Source organism: Hippocampus comes, unplaced genomic scaffold, assembly GCF_001891065.2.
Source record: "Hippocampus comes isolate QL1 unplaced genomic scaffold, H_comes_QL1_v1.1 scaffold199, whole genome shotgun sequence".
In the NCBI taxonomy this organism is placed as follows: domain Eukaryota; kingdom Metazoa; phylum Chordata; class Actinopteri; order Syngnathiformes; family Syngnathidae; genus Hippocampus; species Hippocampus comes.
Window position 1 is genome coordinate 630979 of NW_017805372.1, and position 21802 is coordinate 652780.

Sequence of the window (21802 nt, forward strand, 5' to 3'; positions counted from 1 at the left end):
TGGAACATATTAAGTCATGAGGCAGTGGACAGTAGAACACAAATTTTATCTGGCATATTAATGGAATACTGCGATTAGCTGGCAACCAGTTCAGGGTGTACCCCGCCTACTCCCCCAAAGAGAGCTGGGACAGGCTCCAGCACGCCCATAACCCTTGTGAGGATAAGCAGATTAGAAAATGGATGGATGGATAGATACTTCTTGTCTGGGGGCACTTTTACAGCATATGAAGTTTAGTGAATTCATGAATAAATATGTAATTCTGCCAGTCAAATTGCAGAGAAAGAGAGAGAACATGCGTGACATGTTTGCCACACAACTCGTGTTTACTTATTCATTATGTTTTGCACATTTGCAGGATATAGTCACACAAGTCTTTGGGATCAACCATTTATGTACTACTTTTTGGGTCCGCCATTTTTTTGAATCTTATGCACAAGTTGTGGAAGTGTATAAAAAAAAAAAAAACAATTGTCCACCAAACCTTTTGAACTGAAGATACTGACTGATGTTTTTTTTTTTTTTTTGCATTATTCAATATCTTAAAATATTTCTAAGTAAGTATTCATTTTCGCAAAGCATGTTCTCTCAGCTCCACATTTTGTAATAAGGGGCCGGATTTGACTCCATGACGGGCCGGTTCTGGCACAGGGGCCATATATTTGCGACAGCTCATTTCGTGAGCAGTGAAGGGCGTGGCTAACGAGTAGTCAGCTCCGCGTTGTGTACTGATGTCCATGTGACTTCTTCGTAAGTCTCCCATCGTTTTCCTCGTAATTTATCTACTCTGGACATTTAACTCCAAGCCTTCTCGGGACCTGCTTTCTCGCTCTTTTTTTTTTTTTTTTGTCTTTCTATAATTACGGTAAGTGTTTACGAGTGTCATGGCTGCTGCAACTGCGTGCCACGTAAGGCAACACTGTCGCTGCCTCGCAGGCATGGTTGATCTTGTGCTGCACAGTATATACTTTTCAGCTACTTTCTTTGCACACATAATGCAAGCCTTTCGAGTTTAACTTAAAAGTGTAGCCGAATAAAGATTCAAGCGTTTTTCTCCTCGACAGCATTTGTTCGTTCACAATTCGGAGAAATGTGACAGCCCCTCCGCACCTTGGTTTGAAATCGTTTATTTCTCGTGTTAAAATGAACAGACCGTCTGCAAATGTCATCTTAATAATGTTAATTGATTTGCAAGGTCTTGTTCGATCTCAGGCATTGCTTGTGTTGTTGCCCCCGTCATTCAATGCATTGAAACTTGAGGTCAATATCACTGCCAAAAGGATTCTGATGAAGCCACGAGTGATCACAAACTCTTCGAAAAGTCGAATCCCCAAACCATTATAGTACCTTTCCTTAACCTTTGTTGAATTCCGTCGTCAGGTCGTGAAGAGGTGAAAAGTTGCTTCTTTTTGAACATGGGAAAAGGACAGCACAGTTTCAAATGAATTCGACTCCACTTTTCCTCACTGACGTCATCTCGCGACCGTCAGTATTGCTGACGCCGACTTTTACCTGCAAAAGCGTTTGCTAAATAACAACATGAAATAAATACATTTCAAAAATAACAGAGCCTACCTTTTACAGAGCGTTTCTACAGCAGTTAAAAATATATACATACATATATGTCGGAACTAATTGTTTTTGTAGAGAATACCCTGAAAATTATTCTAAGGTACTATTTCTCTGGGCAGTATTATTCTGTGCAGTGCAATATTCTCATCCACACAGGAGTTCGTCATATTTAATGAGAGGTTTCTGTCTCTTTATTGTCCGCAGTGGCCATGGCCTTCCTTGGGTGTGCGGTTCGGCGGTTGGCGTCGGCAGCGCGCCCCCAGCTCACCTCCCCTCTGTGCCGCACAAGTTGTCGGACCTACAGCTCGGAGCCTACCACAGAGAAGAGCGTCCCCTACGAGAAGACACTCAAACAAGATGACGCAGCCGCATCTGGGCCAACGAAACCTTTACCAAGGTGAGCATACCACCGGATGAAATGGATAAGCCTGGATTTTCCAAAGCCGACATGCGCCGAGTGCGTCGCGCTGTGCTTCTGTGAATAGTGACAAGCAAGCAAACCCAGCTCAAAATGTACAAACACCATGATAAAAAAGCCGTGAGCATGACAAAGTACACATCCAGAACCAGATATTTCTCTATTTATTTGTACAGAAAGGATTGAACCTGATACGCATCACAGACGAGCTTCTGTATGATGGCTTGACGTGCCAGTCCCAGTACTTACCGGAACTTGTGGCAACACTGGGTTATACAGTCCTTAAGCCAGATCTCGTTTAACCACACTCTGATGTCATAAATTGTACCGAACCAAAGTGCTTGGTAGAAACTACCGACTCATGACGACACGACCGGCGTTAGCTTCCTTTCTACCTTTTGTTCTCCTGCCGCCCGGTACAGGTCAGCAGATGTGGTGGTGATCGGCGGAGGTAGTCTGGGCTGTCAGACGGTCTACCACCTCGCTAAAATGGGCATGAGTAATGTGGTTCTGCTGGAGAGGGACCGACTGACTGCCGGTACCACCTGGCACACAGCAGGTAAACGCGGCTGGCGTAGGCTCCAACTCACTCAAATGGATGCACGGAACCACAATGACTCCAAAACATTTCGAGAACGTTTCAGTCCAAGTGTGACTAAAGTGACATCCAAGACATCAACTGTCTTTTTTTTTTTTTTTACTGTTGATTTAGTGATCAGCATGTGTGCCAATTGTTGGCCCTTGGTGCCTCGATGCCTAAAAACCTGCGTGTGCGCCTTTCTGTTTGTCCGTGCCTTTCGTTGGTTCTTTCGTTCCTCGAGGCCTCCTGTGGCAGCTGCGCCCGAGTGACGTTGAGGTGGAGCTCCTGGCCCACACGCGGAACGTGATCAGCAAAGACCTGGAGGAAGAAACGGGCCTCCACACCGGCTGGATCCAGAACGGAGGACTTTTCATCGCCTCCAACAAGCAGCGGCTGGACGAGTACAAGCGCCTCATGTCGGTGAGAAGCGAGATCGGCCGGGCTTTTTGACTGCCGTAAAGCAATGGCGGCCATTATTGCCGTAAGACTAAATTGAGCACTGTTGAAATTTCCCGGATGACGGCGCTTTGTTGCTCTCTATCTCCGGGTAGATTGCATTTGCAATGTTATGCCGTGAGGAAATTAATTGTTCAAGGTCAGTTAGAGGGTCGTCGTCGTTTTAAAAAATTATATATATACTGTATTTCTGTCAAACGGCAACATGCCATTTCTGAGGATATATTGATGTTTTGATTTTAACCGCCTTCACGGTCTACTGTACATGGTACTTTCCAACGACATGTTTTCGAAGATGAAAATTCCCATCGCAGAACTGCTAACTCTTGCAGGTTACTTGTCGGCGCTTTAAAATATGTCCTGTCGTTGTTGTTTGGCTCCGTACTTGAGTAACACACGTCGGTAGTCGCCGCTTTGTTTGCTTTGATTATATCATTGCTAAAAGTCTGAAGTTCATTTTCCTGGTATGTGTGATTTCCTACCATCGAGACCCTTCTTGCTGATTCGATTTACTGTTGCGAATGTTTCGTTTGTGTGTATGAAATCACATCCACGAAAGCCCTAACGTCTCATTTTCTTCCAGCTGGGTAAAGTGTACGGTATAGAGTCTCACGTGCTGTCACCTGCTGAGACGAAGGACCTTTATCCTCTAATGAACGTTGACGACCTCTACGGGACACTTTACGTGCCCAAAGATGGCACCATGGACCCCGCGGGGACCTGCACCACCCTGAGCAGAGCGGCCTCTGCTCGGGGAGCGACGGTAACATTGACTTACCGGTTCATGTGAAATGTGGTACCCATTTGACATCTGTTTAATTGTGATAATCAAATTTAAATATGTCAGGATTTTAACACAAATTTATCAACAATATTTCTTCAGCGTTCAGTTCTTTTACACATTGTATAGGATGCCGATATCCGTGAATAATCCTCAAGTCAAAAAGTATCCATGCCACTCTGCCAAACCAGGTGATTGAGAACTGCCCTGTCACTGGTATCAAAGTGCGGGCGGATGACCTCGGGGTAAAGAGGGTGAAAGCAGTGGAGACCCCGCACGGCACTATCGAGACTCCATGCGTGGTCAACTGTGCAGGTCAGGCAAAAATGTTCATTTGTGTGCGTGTGTGTGTGTGTGTGTGTGGGGGGGGGGGTGTATCATGCACCCACCACCATTTTACCACCACTTTACAAGTGCAGGAAAATATGACAAAAATATTTTCAAATGCCGACGTTAGTAATCCTACCCTTGCTTGCTGTATATTCAGAATAGAAAGTGATTACCTAACATTTTGTGCTCATGCAACAGGAGTGTGGGCCACCAAGTTGGGGGAAATGGCTGGAGTGAAGGTGCCCCTCATTGCCATGCATCACGCCTACGTGGTGACAGAGAGGATTGAGGGCATTCAGGTGAATAACCTCTTTGCAGCCGAACCAACCATCCCTGCTGGCTGGTACAAATGCTGTCAAAATTAATATCACCTGCAGGGGGCACTGTGACCATTGTTATTCAATGTGTGAAAAGCTCAGCTGGTTCTTTCTGCGCGTGTGTGTGTGTGTGTGTGGGGCGGGGGTGTCTACCTATTCTAATTGCATTAACACGGCTGTGTATACACAAGTCCTATCTGAAGTGGCACAACTTAACTCCGTCATGTGAATCAAATTAGTGAACGCGCACTGAGCCAGTGGGCACATGTGTTAACAGTGCTCATCCTCCAGAGGCTGGCGTTTTTTTAAGCCAGAACTAGTCGCTCTTATATAGTTTAAGAGGAGCTTAAAGAGCATTAGAGCTCCATCACACACACACACACACACACACACACACACACACACACACACACACACACACACACACACACACACACACACACACACACACACACGCGCTCGCGCGCACTTCCGTGAACTGGATCAAAGAAGTGGATGAAGGCAGTCGCTGTAAACTGCCTTCTTTCTAATGGCCAGCGGGGGGCGACTCAATCTATGACTGTCTGGAAAGAATTATTTCGCTTCTGTCGCACACTTGATTTATGAGAGCAGTAAACGTTTTGCTCGTGAGTTTATAGTTTGAATCACAACACATTTTTTCTCTCTCATCCATCGTATCATCAGTCGTAAATGTTGTCACCGTTAAACAAGAGATGATAAATGCGGCTTGCTTCTCTGCGTTGTCGCGATGCTGCTGGAGAAAGTCTGTGTAGCTTGTTATCCAAATATAACAGCAATAGTATATCACTTATCCCTACTATTATTATCAAGCTGAACTCATATCTTTAGCGTAAAATTTAGGATATTAGGATTTTGACAGCAGTCATACACTCCCTTTAAAAATTAGCCCCTACCGCCACATTGTCACCGATCAATAAAGTGACACTTTTCAGCAGCTAATGCAGTCGGTGCATCCGACAAAACTCGATACAGCTCCGCTTTGCCTTTTCGTTGACATCATAGCAGTGTAAACAATTGCCTTGGCGGAGTCTAACTCTCACTTGAAACTAATACGACATATTGACTACCTGCAGAGAGCATTTTCAAACTCTTTGCTCCTCTGTAGCTCCAATAAATAAGAAAACCAAAAGACAGAAAGTAGTGCCTTACTGCTGTGTACATGTTTTCATCCCGCCTACGACTCGCTGCACTGTCAACAGAACAAGTCGGAATGAAAAGAAAAAGCACCTCACAAAGCAAGTAGAAGACGGCACAACAGGCTTGGAGTCAAAACTATTCATTCCGTGCTTTGTCACCGCGCTCCTCTGAGGACGCAACAAGGTGAATACTTCCCACCGTTGTTGTGATGTGTCCCAATATCCTGTTTTTGATCCATCTGTGCAGAATATGCCAAATGTAAGGGACCACGATGCATCGGTGTACCTGCGCCTGCAAGGGGACGCCCTGTCCGTGGGTGGCTACGAAGCAAACCCGATCTTTTGGGAAGAGGTAAACTGTCACATATATCTCCCTGGTCATGTGTTGTATGATGTCATCTTTGAAGCACTTGCGCGCTGACGTCACATCCTGTGAGGCCTTACCAATCGTAAAATCAAATGCGTCAGGTGTCATCGGCCATTTCATCTGATCTCCTGTCAACTGACTTCATTATTTTACTTTACTTAACTTTATTGAGACAAGGTACATATTTTACATCCTACAAAATAAATGTCATTGCAAACCACTCAGCGCAAAAAGTGAATACACAAGTTAATTATGTACCGCCTGTCATCTGGTGGAAGGGCATTTCACTTTTTTTTTTTTGCCTGTGACTTTAAATTGCTAGCGTGCAGCGGCTAGCTGAACAAAGATAAATTATTTCTCGTAAATACATCAATAATTTTATGACCTGTTAGCGAAATTGGATGAATGTCTTATTTCCCACGGCGCACTGGTTTGTAATCACTGTGGTAGACGTGCGGGTCGTGGTTCGCTTATTAATTTAGATTACATTTTGATAACCCGTTGACATTCCCCCACATATTGTTTTTTTTTTTTTCCACTACGGTAGTTGTTTATTTATCCTGCACTATTGGAAAAAAAATGAAATTAAAAGTAAATCATCATTAATGATGAACTAAGTTTGTTTGCAGTTTTTCTTGGCTTCTGTTATGAATATCTCATGAAAAAAATAACACCACTCTGACATCGTTAATCAATGTCTTTGTCAAAGCAGATTTGCGGTTCCTTTTTTTTTTTTTTTTTAATCAATTTGTGCAGGTGTACTTAATTGTATGGCCAACAAAAAGTGCAAACAACTTTGTCTCTCTGACGGGTTTCAGGAGTGACTTGATCAGACGATTGAACGTCATCATTTCACGACTCTGTGACTTTGTGTTTTCGTGCTGGCCTGTGCGGCGACGTGATTCATGCGTGCAGAAAGCCACTTCTTGATCTTTTTCTCCTCGTTCCGCAGCCGAGTGCAAAGCTTTGATCGCTTTGGAGGAGAAAGAGGAGACGGGAATTAGTCAGAAACGGAGAGAACGCGAGGAGAATAGAGGGCGAAGTAAGAAGGATTGATGTCTTGGGAAGGATGTGGAGGACTGCGCTGAATTGGACAAAAGCAATCTCCACTTTCGGCGTCTTTGCGCCGTAATGACACAAGAGTCCTTGGCAACATCAAACTGGTGACCGTCACCTTGAATCTTCGTGTTAAAACGAAGCCGCTACTTAGACAGCCCGCCGTTATCTTGTTGCATTTTGATGCTGGGGAACTATGTGAAAGTCAGTTGAGGAGCTTTGTGTGGTGCTTTGCCGCCAGCGAATCTCAGCAAGCGACGGTTCCTATTCTTAGTGCTTATTAGAGTACAGTGGAACCTCTCTTTAGTTTTCATGATTAATCCGTCCGAAAAAAAAAAAAAAGACTGAATGGAAACTGAAGCAATGCTTCCAATAAGAAATCATGTAAATCCTGTTAATCTATTCCAGACCCCTATCACATTTTTTAATTTGCAGATTTTCTAATAAATACATTTCAAAGGTTCCCTTATGGGACATTTTAAAGACAAAGAATTAGGTTGACCTTATCAGTGGCAAAATGTCGAGTTGAAGAGCGAGGAAGGGACCAGACTGATTTGAAGTGCCGTCTTACTGACTGAGCCAGATAAGTGTGGAAGGCAAGACTTTAAAGTTGAAGCATCAGTGACCTGCATGAGTGAGAAGAGAAGAACTAAGCTTGGATCAGGAGGAGGGACTTTGAGACGTACAACTCGTGAACTTGGGAGGAAACAAAACTTGAACTGACAGATGTCAGCAATGAATGTTGTCATGTTAATGATGTTGGGGATTCTGAGTTTGTGTTTTGTTCGCAGGTTTCGGACAAGTTTGCCTTTAGCCTGTTTGACTTGGACTGGGACGTATTCATGCAACATATCGAGGGCGCCATCAACAGAGTACCCGTTTTAGAGCAGACTGGTATTAAATCCACTGTCTGTGGCCCAGGTATATACACACACACACACACACACACACACACACACACACACACACACACACACACACACACACACGCTGATGCGGAAGCTGTAAACCAGTTTTCCATATAAAAAGATCTCACACATTCAAATTTAGAGAGGAATAGAATCCATCTGTGATCTTGCTGGGTCTGATTGCTCACAGACACCTCCGTACTGACTCACAAAGAAATTTAAAAAAAATGGAAATACGGAGAAGTTGAAAGATCATATTAAATGCAAATTAGTGATGACGAATGACTAATGGCTTTCGTCATATCTGTTTTGCTCGCCTGTCTGAATATCAGTCTGTTTTTGTTTTCTGTTTGGTCCACAGAATCCTTCACAGCAGACCATAAGCCGCTAATGGGAGAGGCTCCGGAGGTCAGAGGTTTCTTTTTGGGCTGCGGTTTCAACAGCGCCGGTCAGTTTTTTTTTGTGTTTTTATTTTTGTTACATTTGACATACCCGAGTGGTTTAGAAAACAGGAATTTGTCGTCCAATGCATCACAATGCAGTAAAGAGGGAACGGAGAAAACAAAAGGCATATTACATGAGCCGATGATTGCGTTGAACTTGGTCATGAACTTTAACCTTCCTCACTATAATACCGGGACGCCGACAAGCACAAAGTAGTACACAAGTGCCTCGGGCTTCACATGTCATTCCATTAAGTGACTTGACAGCTTTCACCCCTGACTTTAGACCGTGAAAAAATGTCGGCGTCTAAGTGCCGAGATACACAGTGTGGAGGTGGACTGTAAATGTTAAAAGTAAATAGGAGAATTTTTATTTATTTATTTATTTTTTTCTTGGTCAGGAGTACACTGCAATACACTGCTGTCGCGAGAATTTCTGATTAACCAAGTAGGCGACTGTTCGATCGTTGGTGTTAAACCCAAGGCCCGGGGGGCCAGATCTGGCCCGCCACATCATTTTTATGTGGCCCCTCGAAAGCGGATGAAACATGTCATCTTCCACGATGCTTTCTGAAATGTCGACCAAAAATTTTAATTCTCATATGAGATATTCTAAGCATATATTGTTTTAAACTGCTGCTCCGCCCCGCCCTGGTGTTATTCTTCTATCTATTTATTCATTTATTTATTTAGTTAGCGTGGCGCGCAAACATCTCACCGACTAAAACAGTCCACCGTAAGTCTCGGCTCAAGCTGAAGTCTTGTTATGAAACCCTTGCCCCCTTCCTTTTTCTCTTTGAAGCGCACGCCGCTACTCCCCCGCCCTCCCATCCCCGCTACCCCCCTCCCCCTCCCACCACGCCGCCGTCTCATCTCTCATCTCTTATCGCACAAAACACATTCACGTCACACAGCAGCTTACTCGGCTCAGTGTTCGGATATGGGAGAAACCACAGGGCGAAAGTTCTTCGCTGGCTTCGAGTGCTTACTTTCGGTAATTGGAAGTGTTGCCAGGCAACATTGAATTACCTTCCCCGTGTCAGAGCATCAGTCAGAACTCTTAAAGTGTGTTCATTTGCTCTGATGATTATAGGCATGTAATTGCTTTTAACGACTGTATGGCTGTTGCCGTGTCACACCCCCCCACCCCCCCATCGTGGCAATAATTAGCACCTTCATCTCAGTGATATTCGTCACAGAACCAAAAATTACCCCTACTTTCAAGCAGTACACAATAATGGTTTTAAAAGTAAGTAATTAGCCTGCGTGGACACCATTTCTGAGCCGTTCGTTCTAAATGCAGCACGTGGAAAAGGGGCAAGAGAGACCCATACAGACGTGTTTGCGCAGCCTGAGCTAACAGTAAGAGAGCGGTACGCAGATAGCGGAGTAGGGAAAGAGGAAGTGGCGACGAGGAGTCCCGACAAGACGAGTGGAAGCGTTAGCGTGCGTACGGAGACGCATCCTCGAAACGTCAGCGCGGTTATCTCGAGTGACATTTCTCAGCGCCACCTGGCCCCCGCCGCATGTCCAAGTGTCTCGGGAGAACTCCGTCATCCCGCTTTCCTCCTCCCCCCGTCGCCCTCCGGCGCCCATCCATCCACTCAGACGTCCACCTCCGGCTGGGCCTCGGAGCGGCGGCGCCTTGCAGATGTGTGAAATGATCCTAGATGGAGGGAGAGCCGCGACGGAAGGGGAAAAAGAAGGAATGCGAGGCCACTCTGGTGTCGCGGCACGTACACAAACGTGCATGTAGATTTATGGAAATCGCTAAGGACACCGTAGGAAGGGGGTCGCTTCAAGGGAGAAGCTCATTAATGCTGCTGTTTTGGAACAAAGATGGCCGAATTTAGAAGTTGCTTATGTGACATGCGTATTTTTACGGCGACACGCTGGTGTCATGGTTCGCACTTCCGCTTTCAAGTTCTAAAGCGCAGTGTCCGATTCTGTCATCAAACCTTCCTGGGTGGGAGATCGCATGCGGTTTGTCGACAGAATGCGGAACGGATTCAAAGCACACAGTTCCAATTTTTGAGGTTCCGCTATAAGTCGAATTCTTCAAGCGATATATTTATGTGGTGTTACATGCGTAATGTCTTCCAGGTATGATGCTGGGAGGTGGCTGCGGTCGCGAGCTCGCGCATTGGATTATCCACGGCCGCCCTGAGAAGGACATGTATGGATACGACATCAGGTACATACAAAAAAAATAAAAAAGAAAAACATGTACAACATCGCACACTGATTGCAAATTTAGTTCGACCGGCATTAGATTTGTCATCGTTACGGCATATTTGTCTCTCAAATGACCTGTCCTGTTTGGCTCGTTTGAGCAACTGCAGCCCCTTTATAGTTGCGCTAAATCAAAATGAGCTTCAACTATCCTATCAATCCCCGGCAATAGAGAAGCCTTATAAAGTTTAATACGTATCATAGTTGATGAGCCGCTACATTTACGTTACTTGTAAAGACGCAAAGCAGGAGAGGTAAACGCGGGTCCGCTATTTCGGGAGAACGTGCTCACGACAGTTCTTATTAAATGTCTCAGAGAAAATATTCATGTTGTAAAAATGGGACGGTGGTGCCTGATTTTTTTTTTTTTTTTTTGCAACATGAATTATTGGGATGTTCTTTGACTAGCATTAAAACGAATATACAAAAAAATGTGGTCATTAAAAATTAAAAAAAAAACTCCCATTGGTGCAGTGAAATGTTTCCCTGTAAAATTTTTGTAGGCAAGTTTTCCGATCTGCCTGATTGCGACTTTTTAATTGTTTGAATGGCTCATCCTTTTCCCTTCTCAGGCGCTTCCATAGCTCGCTGACGGACAACCAACGCTGGATCCGAGAGCGCAGTCACGAGTCTTACGCCAAGAATTACTCGGTGGTGTTCCCGTTTGATGAGCCGCTGGCCAGCAGAAACATGAGGAAGGATCCGTTCCACCAGGTAAACGGCGGGCTTTGATCTGCGCCTCACAGGTGCTTCGGTAAAAGCTCAAACAATCCCGATTGGACCTTTATAAGGTTAATACGTTTGCCTCTTCGTATTTTTTTTTTTTTTTTTTTTTAATGGCAACTGACTGAAAGACCGAATCTCACCCATTCGCCACCTTCGCAAACACTCACAAACGTTGGCCTCTTGAATTCATTTGTCATTGTGATGACTCGCTCCCCCCACCGCTGCCGTTTTCATGCGGTCAAAAAAACGATTAAGGCCGAGGCAGACGGCAGTTTAGCTGCGTCACTCTTCTCCGCCGGCTCCATTTATGAATGCCGTCCGTGACTATAAATGATACACTTAATCTCCGGTCGCCCGGGCTCGCATGTCTTTCAACTTCTCCTTACGCTCGACACAAATTCCTAATGGACCCCTTGCCCACTGTATTTAAACATTAATGGCCCCACTTAGTCTTCCTTTCCTGTTGCTGACTTCATTTAACTGCCGCGGTGTCTGGCGGGGTCCGTCCTTGAAGGTGCCGCTCGGCGCTTTTCCGCACAACAGATTGCGTGAACAGTTTAGATTGCCGTCAGTCTTGATGCCCCCGTGGCACCTTGCTGCCTCGTACAAGTTCGATGCGATGGCGTAGACCTGTACTTATTATTAGTATATTTTTTTTTTCCCCCAGCCGGAGCGATTATGTGGCATCGCAATGACGGCACCGGTCTCCTAATAGGCATGTTTTCGCAGCTCCGAGAGGAACTTTCCGCTGAGACCGGGGCTGTTGCGACCCTCATCTCCAAACCTTTTAAGATCCGCGCTAATCACTTGCTGAAGGGCCGATCACCTAGCAACCGGCCTTCCTTCGGCTTGCAGAGCAGCGTCGACGCATTTTTAGTGGCAACGCCGGGAAAATAAAAGTCTGTTATTCTCGAAATGATTTGTACGCACGATACAGGTCTCGCCAGGACCGAGAGGTACTTTGTGTTCGCTTGTCCCTTTGAAGCTAATTAGATGGAGTCATTTTCGGAGGCTTCCTTTTTCCGACACCAAGTGCGGTCACTCTTGACGCGGCCGCTCACACGTTTTGCCGGGTAGCGCAGATGGTAAATATAGCACGGTGTGGGAAGGTTTGGCAGGAGACGGCTAGCACAACATATACCTACGGTAGCAACTGTGGGCGACTGTCAGTTCGAACGAGGAGGAGGAGGAGGAAGAGGAGGATGGTGAGAGGTGAAGCATCTTCTTCTGATGTGTTCCATCCCGTGAAGAATTCAGAGACATTTTGGATGTCATTTGTGTGCTCATTGATTTTTGTTGGATTGTAATAATATTATTAGCAACATATACGATTATAAGTGACAGCCCATTATTAGCAAGGAGTGAAAAATATTACATGCAGATATGGGGACAATATAATGAGGTTTTTTTTTTTTTTTTTTGAATTTTACCATGAATGCAAAAACCTTATTGACTAAATTCAGACAAAAGAAGAAAGTATGTATGGGTGGCAACTGTTTCTGCTCAATTAAATTTGGATCATTTGGCTTTGATTGGATTACAGGAATATTACAACTCGTTACAAAAAAATCTTTATTGATCATCATGGACCTTTATACGCTTCAAAGGTTATAAAAACAGCCTCTCCGTTTGTGATTGCGTCCAACCGAAAGTATCCAAAGTCAACATTTGAACGATCACATTCTGAGACCCGCACGCTTTTCTTCCCCGTTGACTGTTGGTCGCCTTTCTTTGATTTTGTAGGTGCTGACAGAGCAGGGCTGCGTATTCCAGGAGAGACATGGCTGGGAGAGACCTGGCTGGTTCACCAAGGACGGACAAGCTCCTGTGAGAAACGCACGCATCCGCATTTAGAACGTCAATATCCAAACTAAGCCCCCAACGCTGGATGTAGTTGTGTCGACACACCACAGCTTTTTATTTATTTATTGATTTTTTTTTTTTTTATGACCTCCTTTGCGTCGACCTTTGTTGTTGGAAAGGTTAAAGACTACGATTACTACGGCGCCTACGACATCAAGAGGAATCAGCAGTACAAATACAACGAGCTGCTGGGCAAAGAGTACACCTTTGACTTCCCCCCGCATCATGACGTGGTAAGAGTTGAGCTTCGCCGCCATGACATGACACGAGCGTTTTGGCTATCGAGTGCTCACGGTGGATTGGATTTAATGTCGATGTATTTTTTTTTTTTAATGCAGATAAAGAGCGAGTGCCTGTCATGCAGGCACGGCGTGGCCGTGTTTGACATGTCCTACTTCGGAAAGTTCTATCTCACCGGTCCCGATGCCAAGAAAGCAGCCGATTGGCTGTTCACCGCCGATGTCAACAAGAAGCCAGGTCAGTGGGACTGCCGCCGAAAGCCAAAAGCCACGCGCGCGTGTGGAAGTAGTGGCAGACGGTCCAGAGGATTGACGGTTTTGTTCAAGGCGAACCGGAGGAAATGAGACGTCAAACACACGAGCGGTGCGTTTCCTCCGTCGCCTCCGATGATGCGTTCGGAGACCGTACGGTTGTGAAATGAAGCTTCCTCACTCCATCGCTCGGCTGGGCAGGATCAATTTCCTCTGTGGTGACGGCGAGATAGAACGGGGCCCTTCCACGACTCCCTTATTCCCACTCTTTCGGTTTGAAATCATCAAATGCGAAGAAATGTCGATGCCCGTCATTCCAAGTGGCCTTTTGTTATCACACACAGACGCACGAGGATGCTTTCATGTTGATCCTACCCTGTCAATCATCTCTTGCAGTGCGTGATGGCTGAAGGACAGCCACGGTTTTTGCATGTCCTCCAGCCAGCCGGGTGACGGACGCGTTATCGTTTTGCGTCTCCTGAAATTATACACAGATGTCATTCGACACAATGTCGCCGGCGGTCCTGCGGTGACTGTTCCTGCCAGTGATGCGCTGGGTTGACATTTCCGCTTTAATGGGGGGGGTTCCCGTCCCCGCCGCGGCAGCTTCTGGGGAAAAAGAAAAAAAAAAAAAGAAAGGCTTTACCTTTTTATTCGGTACATCTTCTGACAGTGGCATCGCACGCGGGCTTCAAAAGTGTGTCAAACCACAAAGAAACAAATGAGGGAGATCTGGTGTGTTCTCCTCGGAGATTTGGGCTTTGAAGAAATTACCGTTGGTCGACATGTTGATGGGAAAATACAAAGATGGTCTGAAAGGTGTTCGGGGCTTGATATTCTGAGCGAAAGCTTTTCACAAATGCACAGACATGCTAATTGTGACAATAAAATAAACGTGTGCGTGTACGCGTTCCAGGTTCCACCGTGTACACGTGCATGCTGAATTCAAGAGGAGGGACGGAAGCTGACCTGACAGTGAGCAGACTGGAGTCCGGAGCTGCCAACCTCCCGCTGGCACCCGAGTCCGATGGTGAGTAAGCGTGCCAACGTGTTCTGCTCTTGGCATCACATCCGCCCCGATCGCCATGATTTCCAAAACATACGCTCGAATCTTTCCACTCGGTTTTTGTGGACAAACCGCTGCTTACGTTGTCTCGCACCTTCTGCACATTTGTTTCCGACCCGTCATTCCTAGAAAGTTTTCTTTCCGTCATCAGTTGTCATTATGTCTTAAAACACTTGTCGGGGCAAATCGCCGCCCACGTTTTTTTTTTTGGAAACTCGGCGTCAGGACTTTGTGACAGTTAAATTGCAGCTTTCGTGTTGTTGCACCTGCCTCTGGTTCATGCTCGGCAGAAAATGGCAACCAAAAAAAATGGAATGTCATTTCCGAATTGAATTTCTCTCCATTTCCCTCGAGGTGATGCGTACTACCTGGCCATCGGAGGCGGTGTTGCCGAGCACAACTGGAACCACATTCGAACGGTGATCCAGGACCAGGGCTTCCGCTGCCAGCTGACGGACCACTCGGAGGACATGGGCATGATCAGCATCCAGGGACCAAAGAGGTAAAGTCGGCAGAAAAAGGATCAACTAAGACATTTTCTCACCTGATGAGTTCAGATGTCCCCCAAATCTGAAAATGTGTTGCAGAAAAAAAAAAAAAAATGTTGGTTTGTTGGGGGAAAAAAGAAAACGGGCCAAAATTCTTCAGATGTCAGTCGGTCAAAATGAGCGTATTTTCCGCACTATGAGGCACACCCTTAAGCATTCCATTTTCTCAAAAGCCGACGGTGCTCCTTATAATCCGATGCGCCTTCTATATGGATCAATATTCCAATTTCTTGGCCGTAGTATTTTAAATGTTCCGTAAAGCGCTTTGTTCCAGCAGCAGTGGTTGTAAAAACTCTGTATCAACAAAACTGTATCGTATTGTATTGTATTCCCTTTAGCGAAGCTCCATCTAGTGGATTCATAACGCAACCGCAGCCACGATTGCAGCTTCTCTTCTATGCGCCTTATAATGCGGTGCGCCCTACGTACAAAAACAGTTCTAAAATAGGCCATTCATCGAAGGTGCGCCTTATACAACGAAGTGCCTTATCAAGCGGAAAATACGGTACTGTGATGATTCATGATTGAAGCAGTATGTTGAGAAGAGCTCTCTCCAAAATACTTTTCACTTCATGTGGTTCTTACCCTTCACAAGACCCCTCCGTCATGCCTTGGGATTCACATTTCAGTCACATTCTGCTCGACACGTGCGTCGTGTTGACGTCCTCCCCTTGAGGAGTATTTTCCTTTCCTCTTCTCTTGATCTTGGTATCCATCGCATTCTTCCCCCGTACATCCACAACGTTCTTTTTATCCTCCACCAGCGATTACGTTCTTCTCCCACCCCTCGCCCCCTTCTCCTTTCCCTCTTGCTGCGAACGCTTGCGTCAAAGCCATATCGAGTGTGTCACTGGCCCCAGGAGCCCGTCGCGCTCAGCGTGTGTACCGTAGTTTCACGATAGATTCCTTCAACAGACTGAACGTCGACTCTGGGGGATGATTGAGTGGCTCTTGACGCGTGTCACCATACGAACTAATGAAGGCCGATTTTAGGCACCGAGAGCGAAATTGTATTTATGGTCATAAACATGCGTGTATTTCGTTGGCGTTTTGAGGGGCCGTGCTCCAAAAATAGCTCCCCAGGGGTGGGACATTGTGATTTTCTAGTCGTGTTTGTCAAAGTAAGAATTTGAAAATGGAAACACTGGCAGAGATTTCTAGAAATAAATTGTCGCTTGTTGACATTGATGTTGCCTAGTTATGAGATGTGAGTGACGCCGATAAACTTCAGAAAATAGATCATCCATCTATTCTTTTAAATGAGCTCCACATTTCAGCATTTGCCCTCGTGACTTTCTATTATAGGTTGAACCACACGTGCGCAAGTCCTCCAGGCCTCAACTGGGCAAAAAAAAAAAAAAAAAGCTACCGATAAGTGGCATGTCCAAGAATGAGATTAGCGGTTGCGAAACCTCACGAACGAGCACACGCAACCTTTTCAACAGATTATTTCGAGCTAATTGTTCCGCCTTGTGTGCTCGCAAGTTCAATGAACAAAGCGTCGCTTCGGGGAGGACGCAAAATTCGACGAGAGTGCCGCATGCGCCGCTGCGCCTCTTGCAAGCAAGCGCACGGTTGCGGCTCTTCTATCAACTTACAGCAACATTGATTTCTTTTGGGGAAAATAGAAAACACGCCGCCCCAACTTCACTCGCGGCTTCTTGACGTTTGTTTTTACTCCTGCAAAGAATAGCCTTCAGAGGCGGCGTTGCGTTCTATCACCGCTACCCTCGTATGCGTACAAGAAGCAAAGTAAGCTAAACTTAGTCCCTTTTTTTTTTGCCGCTGACTCATTTTTATTTATTTATTTATTTATTTTTTATGTAATATCGATTTTGTGTGCTTGTGGGTGAGGTTATCAGAAGAGCGCTTTTGGTGAGCGATGAGCTTTTTTTATTTCGCATGTTTTTTGTTCTTTTATGAAATAAATGATGAATTTGTTTTAAATAAGACAATATAGATTCATATCTGTTTTTAAATGAGATTTTGAATGATTGAATTTTGTCTTCTTGATGGCCTTGTCCAGTCGGGAGGTGCTACAAGAGGTGTTGGACGCAGACCTCAGCAACGACGCCTTCCCTTTTTCCACCCACAAAGTTGTCACCGCCGCCGGCCATCAGGTGAGAACACACACACACACACACACGTGCTCGCGTGGAGCACACAAATACACACTCGGTGACTTTTATTTGGAAGTGATGCGTTTAATGGCTTCACTTTAACTAGCTCTTTGAAATGAGTGTCCGAATGTGTGTGTGCGTGTGTGTGTTTGTGAATTATTGCAACTTTTGGTCTTGTGAGACTGACCAGCACAGTCAGTGACCTGCGACCAAAGCAAGCGTGTTGTTCCGGATCACGCTGCGACGAACACATGCCCGAGCTCGCTGTCTTAGTTGCTCTAGCGTGAATTATTCAGGGCACAAGTGACTGCAGACGGCATCGCTCTCTGGGAGTGTTTGCGCGCATACACAAGTGTGTCGCTTGCGCAGCGTTGGGTGCTGCTTACTGGTCTTTGCCCGGGCGATATTTTAATGGTTGCAATGCTGCGAGAACACAGCACACTCTGTGCCCTTGGCTCTTTTCCCGCGGTGCCCCTCTGCCCCCCCCCCCCACCCAAACTCACCAGAGGACTGGTTTGTACGTGGGTCATTTCAATTAATCAAAATCTATGTTTGTGTTCGCTCATGTGCAGCGTGAGTCCACGTTTGATGCGACGAGCGTATGCATTTCATCTCTGCGGCTTTGTGAGTCTGCAGTTTTTTTGTTTTTTTTTCTTCAAACGTGCGCGGCGGCATGTACATATGGGGCCCAGGGTGAACCTCGGCCGGCCAGATGGCCCGACCGTCACTGCGCCCACTGGGGCAAACTGTTGGAGACATTTCTCTCTCGTCACTTCACACTCCCTCCCCCCCCCCTCATTTGCTTCACGAGCTGACTTTCACTCTCCAGCCGTCTTCGGAGCTTTCGCGTTGCTTCCTTGTCAAAGCATTATTCAAATACAGTGGGACCTCGAAGGATTAACACAATCTATTTTTGGGGTGGCGGATTGGTTCATATTTAATTTCCCATAAGGCGGAATGGAAAGTGAATGAGTCGGCTCCAACGTCAAAGTTTTTTTTTTGTTTGTTTTTGGTCACGTGCACAGTGGAATGAAACAATGTGATTGATTATTAGTCTTAAAAAAAAGATGTTAGCCGATGTTGATAAACCGTATAGCTTTACCGGCTTTTTGGAGACACCATTTCTCAAACAAAGATCAGATTTGCATCTTTTCCACTGGTGTGCTCTGTGTTGTGTCATATCTATTCATTTTGCTTTGCCTCTTCCTGGTTCTTCTTGTAGAGTCACTATTCAGATCCGAGTCAGTGTGAGGCCTGAAGATTAACTGCGTGCATGGGTGAGGGATGCGTGCGTGCATCCTTTTTTTAAAGCCTCCTCTCCTCTCGTCCTCCAGGTGCGTGCGATGCGTCTGTCCTTTGTCGGGGAGATGGGCTGGGAGCTCCATGTTCCCAAAGGCTCCTGCCTTTCCGTCTACCACGCCGTCATGGCCGCCGGCGCCAAGCACGGCATCATCAATTCAGGCTACAGGGCCATCGACTCGCTCAGTATCGAGAAAGGTAACTCGGAATCCGAAGTCTGCTGGGAGCCATCAACACATTTCGCCTTATTATTGAGACAGAAATTGTTTCAAATTCTTTCCGACCGGGATAGAAATTTTTATTTGTGAAAAAGGCTTTTTTTTTTTTTTTAAACACAATTGGATGTAACGAGCACCCTCCACCTTTGTCAGGTTACCGCCACTGGCACGCCGACCTTCGCCCGGATGATACGCCCCTGGAGGCGGGGCTAGCCTTCACCTGCAAGTTGAAAGGCTCCATCCCTTTCCAGGGTCGGCATCGGCTGGAGAAGCAGAAGGAGGAAGGCCTGAGGAGACGCATCGTCTCCTTCACCATTGACGAGTCAGTCTAGCTCGCGTCGACACTGACAGAAAATGAACGAAATCCACCGGGATGGTTTTGACTTCGACCGTTTATGTGCACCCCGAACGCATGCTGTGAAAATCGAAATGTTGATTCTTGTTTCGTTTTTTTTTTTTTTTTTGTTTGTTTGTTTGATTTTTTTTTTTTTTTTAAATACAGGAAAGTACCAATGTTCGGCCTGGAGGCAATCTTCCGTAACGGCGTCCCCGTTGGCCACTTGCGGCGTGCTGACTATGGATTCTACATCGACAAGACAATCGGTTACGGATACATCCGTAATCCAGACGGAGGAGTGGTAATTATGTTCCTTTACGACAGGCGCATTCGGTAGAAAAACAACATAGCTTTCAGTTTTTCAGTGCTTCCCTTTACGACCCCGGTTGCTTCAATTTCACCTCGTTCTAAATTGTCCCCTTCTTCAGGTGAGCACCGATTTCGTCAAGAGTGGCGAGTTCACCTTGGAGAGGATGGGAGTGACGTACAAGGCCAAGGCCCACCTCAGATCTCCGTTCGACCCCGAGAACAAGCGCGTGAAGGGCATCTACGATTGACGCGGACCTTCACCCGGAGTGAAAACCTCCCCCGCTCGGTGCTGAGATGAGCTCCGGTTGTTTGGCACGCTGGCGCAAGATTTCAATCGTCTCAGGCAAATACGGAACATTTATTCATGCTGTGACCGGATGGGGATTTGGTGTGGGCTTGATTATTCACGTATACGGGGAGGTTCTGATACGAAAACGAATCTCGTTTGAGTGAGGTGTGGCCAAAGGTCCTTTCCGCCCTCGGCTGTATGTGTCGCTGCTCGCGGTGAATAGTGAGTTGACTCGTTCAATTATCTTCAGTAATTGTTTCTAAATCAATCGGGCTAGAGAATTGATCTGGAAGGATGAAATTGACCGCACGGAATTTGAGACGTTTAGTGTTTCCCCCTCGCTAGCTACCGCAAGACTTAGCCCCGCTAAGCCGCTATGGCAGCGCCTCAATTAGACACTGGCATCAATCATTTGTTGATTCATTTGCATCGGAAGCAGTTCGGTTCATAGCTTTTAGCAGAAATGTTTTTTTACATTTACCTTCATAAAAATGCCAATATATACATAGATTTTTTTTTTAAACCGGTAATTGTTTTGACTCAGGGCATTTGTAAATTTATCTTGCCTTTTATGCACTGTGGGAAATATTATTATTATTATTCTGTGATTTACTAAGACACTGAGTGCACACGCTAAACTGTAATAGCCTTAAAATGTGACAAAAATAGTGTTTTTATTTTATTTGGGGGGGGGGGGCAAACACAGCGGCGTCCGCAACGATAACAATTGATCATATAATCTACGACAAGATGTACCCTTCTCCTTCTAACAAAGGCCAAATGAAATCAAAATGGCTTTGAAGCTAAACGTATGACAGCTTGTTGCCTCGCATTCTCAATTTGGAGGTCACGAATGATATCTGTTCTCAGTCAAGTGGGCAATTTTAGGTTCCGCGTGGCAGGATCCTCCAAAAGTACATACAGTAGAACATTGCTAACCTTGTTTCTCAGCTCATTCTATGCGGTCTTACGGTATTAGATTCTCCAGTTAGACACCACCATCCCCGAAGGCACTTTAAGTCACATTACAGATGACTGATGTCTATTATAAGAATCATGACCTATGAAGAAGAAAAAAAAAAATCCTTGTGCAGGATGACTTCAATGACATTGAGCTCAAAGACAAAATCTGAAAAAAAATAAATGTCCCCACCTTGAGACAGCGCCTTTTGGTGCAGTCATCATTACTTGATGTTTACCGTTCAGAAATTAGTCAGAGCCACCTTTCTGTTCGCCGAAGCACCTCTTTGTCTCATTACGTGTCCAAATTGTTGGTTGAGAAACACAAATGAAATTGTGGCGCGTTGGGATCATTTGCTCGAGGGCCAAGCTGCTTCCGTGACTGTGTAGCCGATGTTTTCAATAACATTTTAACTTTCTTAGCGTCTGCTTACGGTGAAAAGAAGTCAAAAGCTATTTCGTAAAACATAAAAAATGTGCAAAGGGAGACGTACTGTACCGAGTGTTAGTTAAAAGCTGCAAAGCAGGAAAAGTTCAATGAAATGATTCTCGAATGAATGTTTTAAAATCGACATCTCGAAAAGGTTCAATGTTCATGTAATTAAAAGTTAAATACAACTGAACTGGAGTAAATCTAAACCACTGTAACACTATGCACACTTTAATTCAGTGATTCTTTCGCACTACATTTTAAAATCGCCGCTTTAGATTTAGATGCTTTGTGTGGCTGCATGTGTGTGTGGGGGGATCGGGGGAGAGGGGTAGTACTGTATTTACATTGCTTTTTTTCTCCAACTTCAATGGTGTCTTCTTGCAGAACATTTTGGTCAAATTACAAATCACATAGCCTCCAAGGTATTCTGTTTTCAAATGTCCGCTGTATTAATTTTCTCGTCATGACTTCATCCTGCGAATGCTAAATGTGAAGACAACAACAAGACAAACAACAAGACACTGGG

The 21802-nt window shown here is 45.5% G+C and overlaps 1 protein-coding gene and 1 long non-coding RNA gene across 4 annotated transcripts; one reads left to right on the forward strand and one right to left on the reverse strand.

Annotated features, from left to right (window-relative positions):
* Positions 1-681: 681 nt before the first annotated feature.
* Positions 682-21312, forward strand: sardh (sarcosine dehydrogenase). 3 transcript variants are annotated; one of them, XM_019871978.1, is made up of 23 exons: positions 685-865; positions 1777-1969; positions 2413-2549; positions 2812-2990; positions 3610-3789; positions 3999-4122; positions 4336-4436; positions 5859-5963; positions 7826-7955; positions 8304-8390; positions 10489-10579; positions 11190-11331; positions 13087-13170; positions 13326-13439; positions 13545-13683; positions 14614-14727; positions 15118-15265; positions 17338-17431; positions 18766-18928; positions 19102-19270; positions 19451-19586; positions 19714-19866; positions 20142-21312. In XM_019871978.1, the coding sequence occupies exons 2-22, from the start codon at positions 1782-1784 to the stop codon at positions 19840-19842; spliced, it is 2754 nt and encodes a 917-aa protein (XP_019727537.1). In that variant the 5' UTR covers positions 685-865; positions 1777-1781; the 3' UTR covers positions 19843-19866; positions 20142-21312. The 3 variants fall into 3 exon arrangements, with proteins under 3 accessions (XP_019727538.1, XP_019727537.1, XP_019727536.1); XM_019871979.1 differs by having other exon boundaries at positions 682-750; positions 19714-21312; XM_019871977.1 differs by having other exon boundaries at positions 19714-21312.
* On the reverse strand, positions 13690-14372 carry LOC109517074 (uncharacterized). Its single transcript, XR_002168469.1, has 3 exons — positions 14344-14372; positions 14073-14175; positions 13690-13910 (listed from the first exon to the last, which is right to left on the reverse strand). It is a non-coding gene; the product is annotated as an uncharacterized LOC109517074 (long non-coding RNA).
* Positions 21313-21802: the final 490 nt, after the last annotated feature.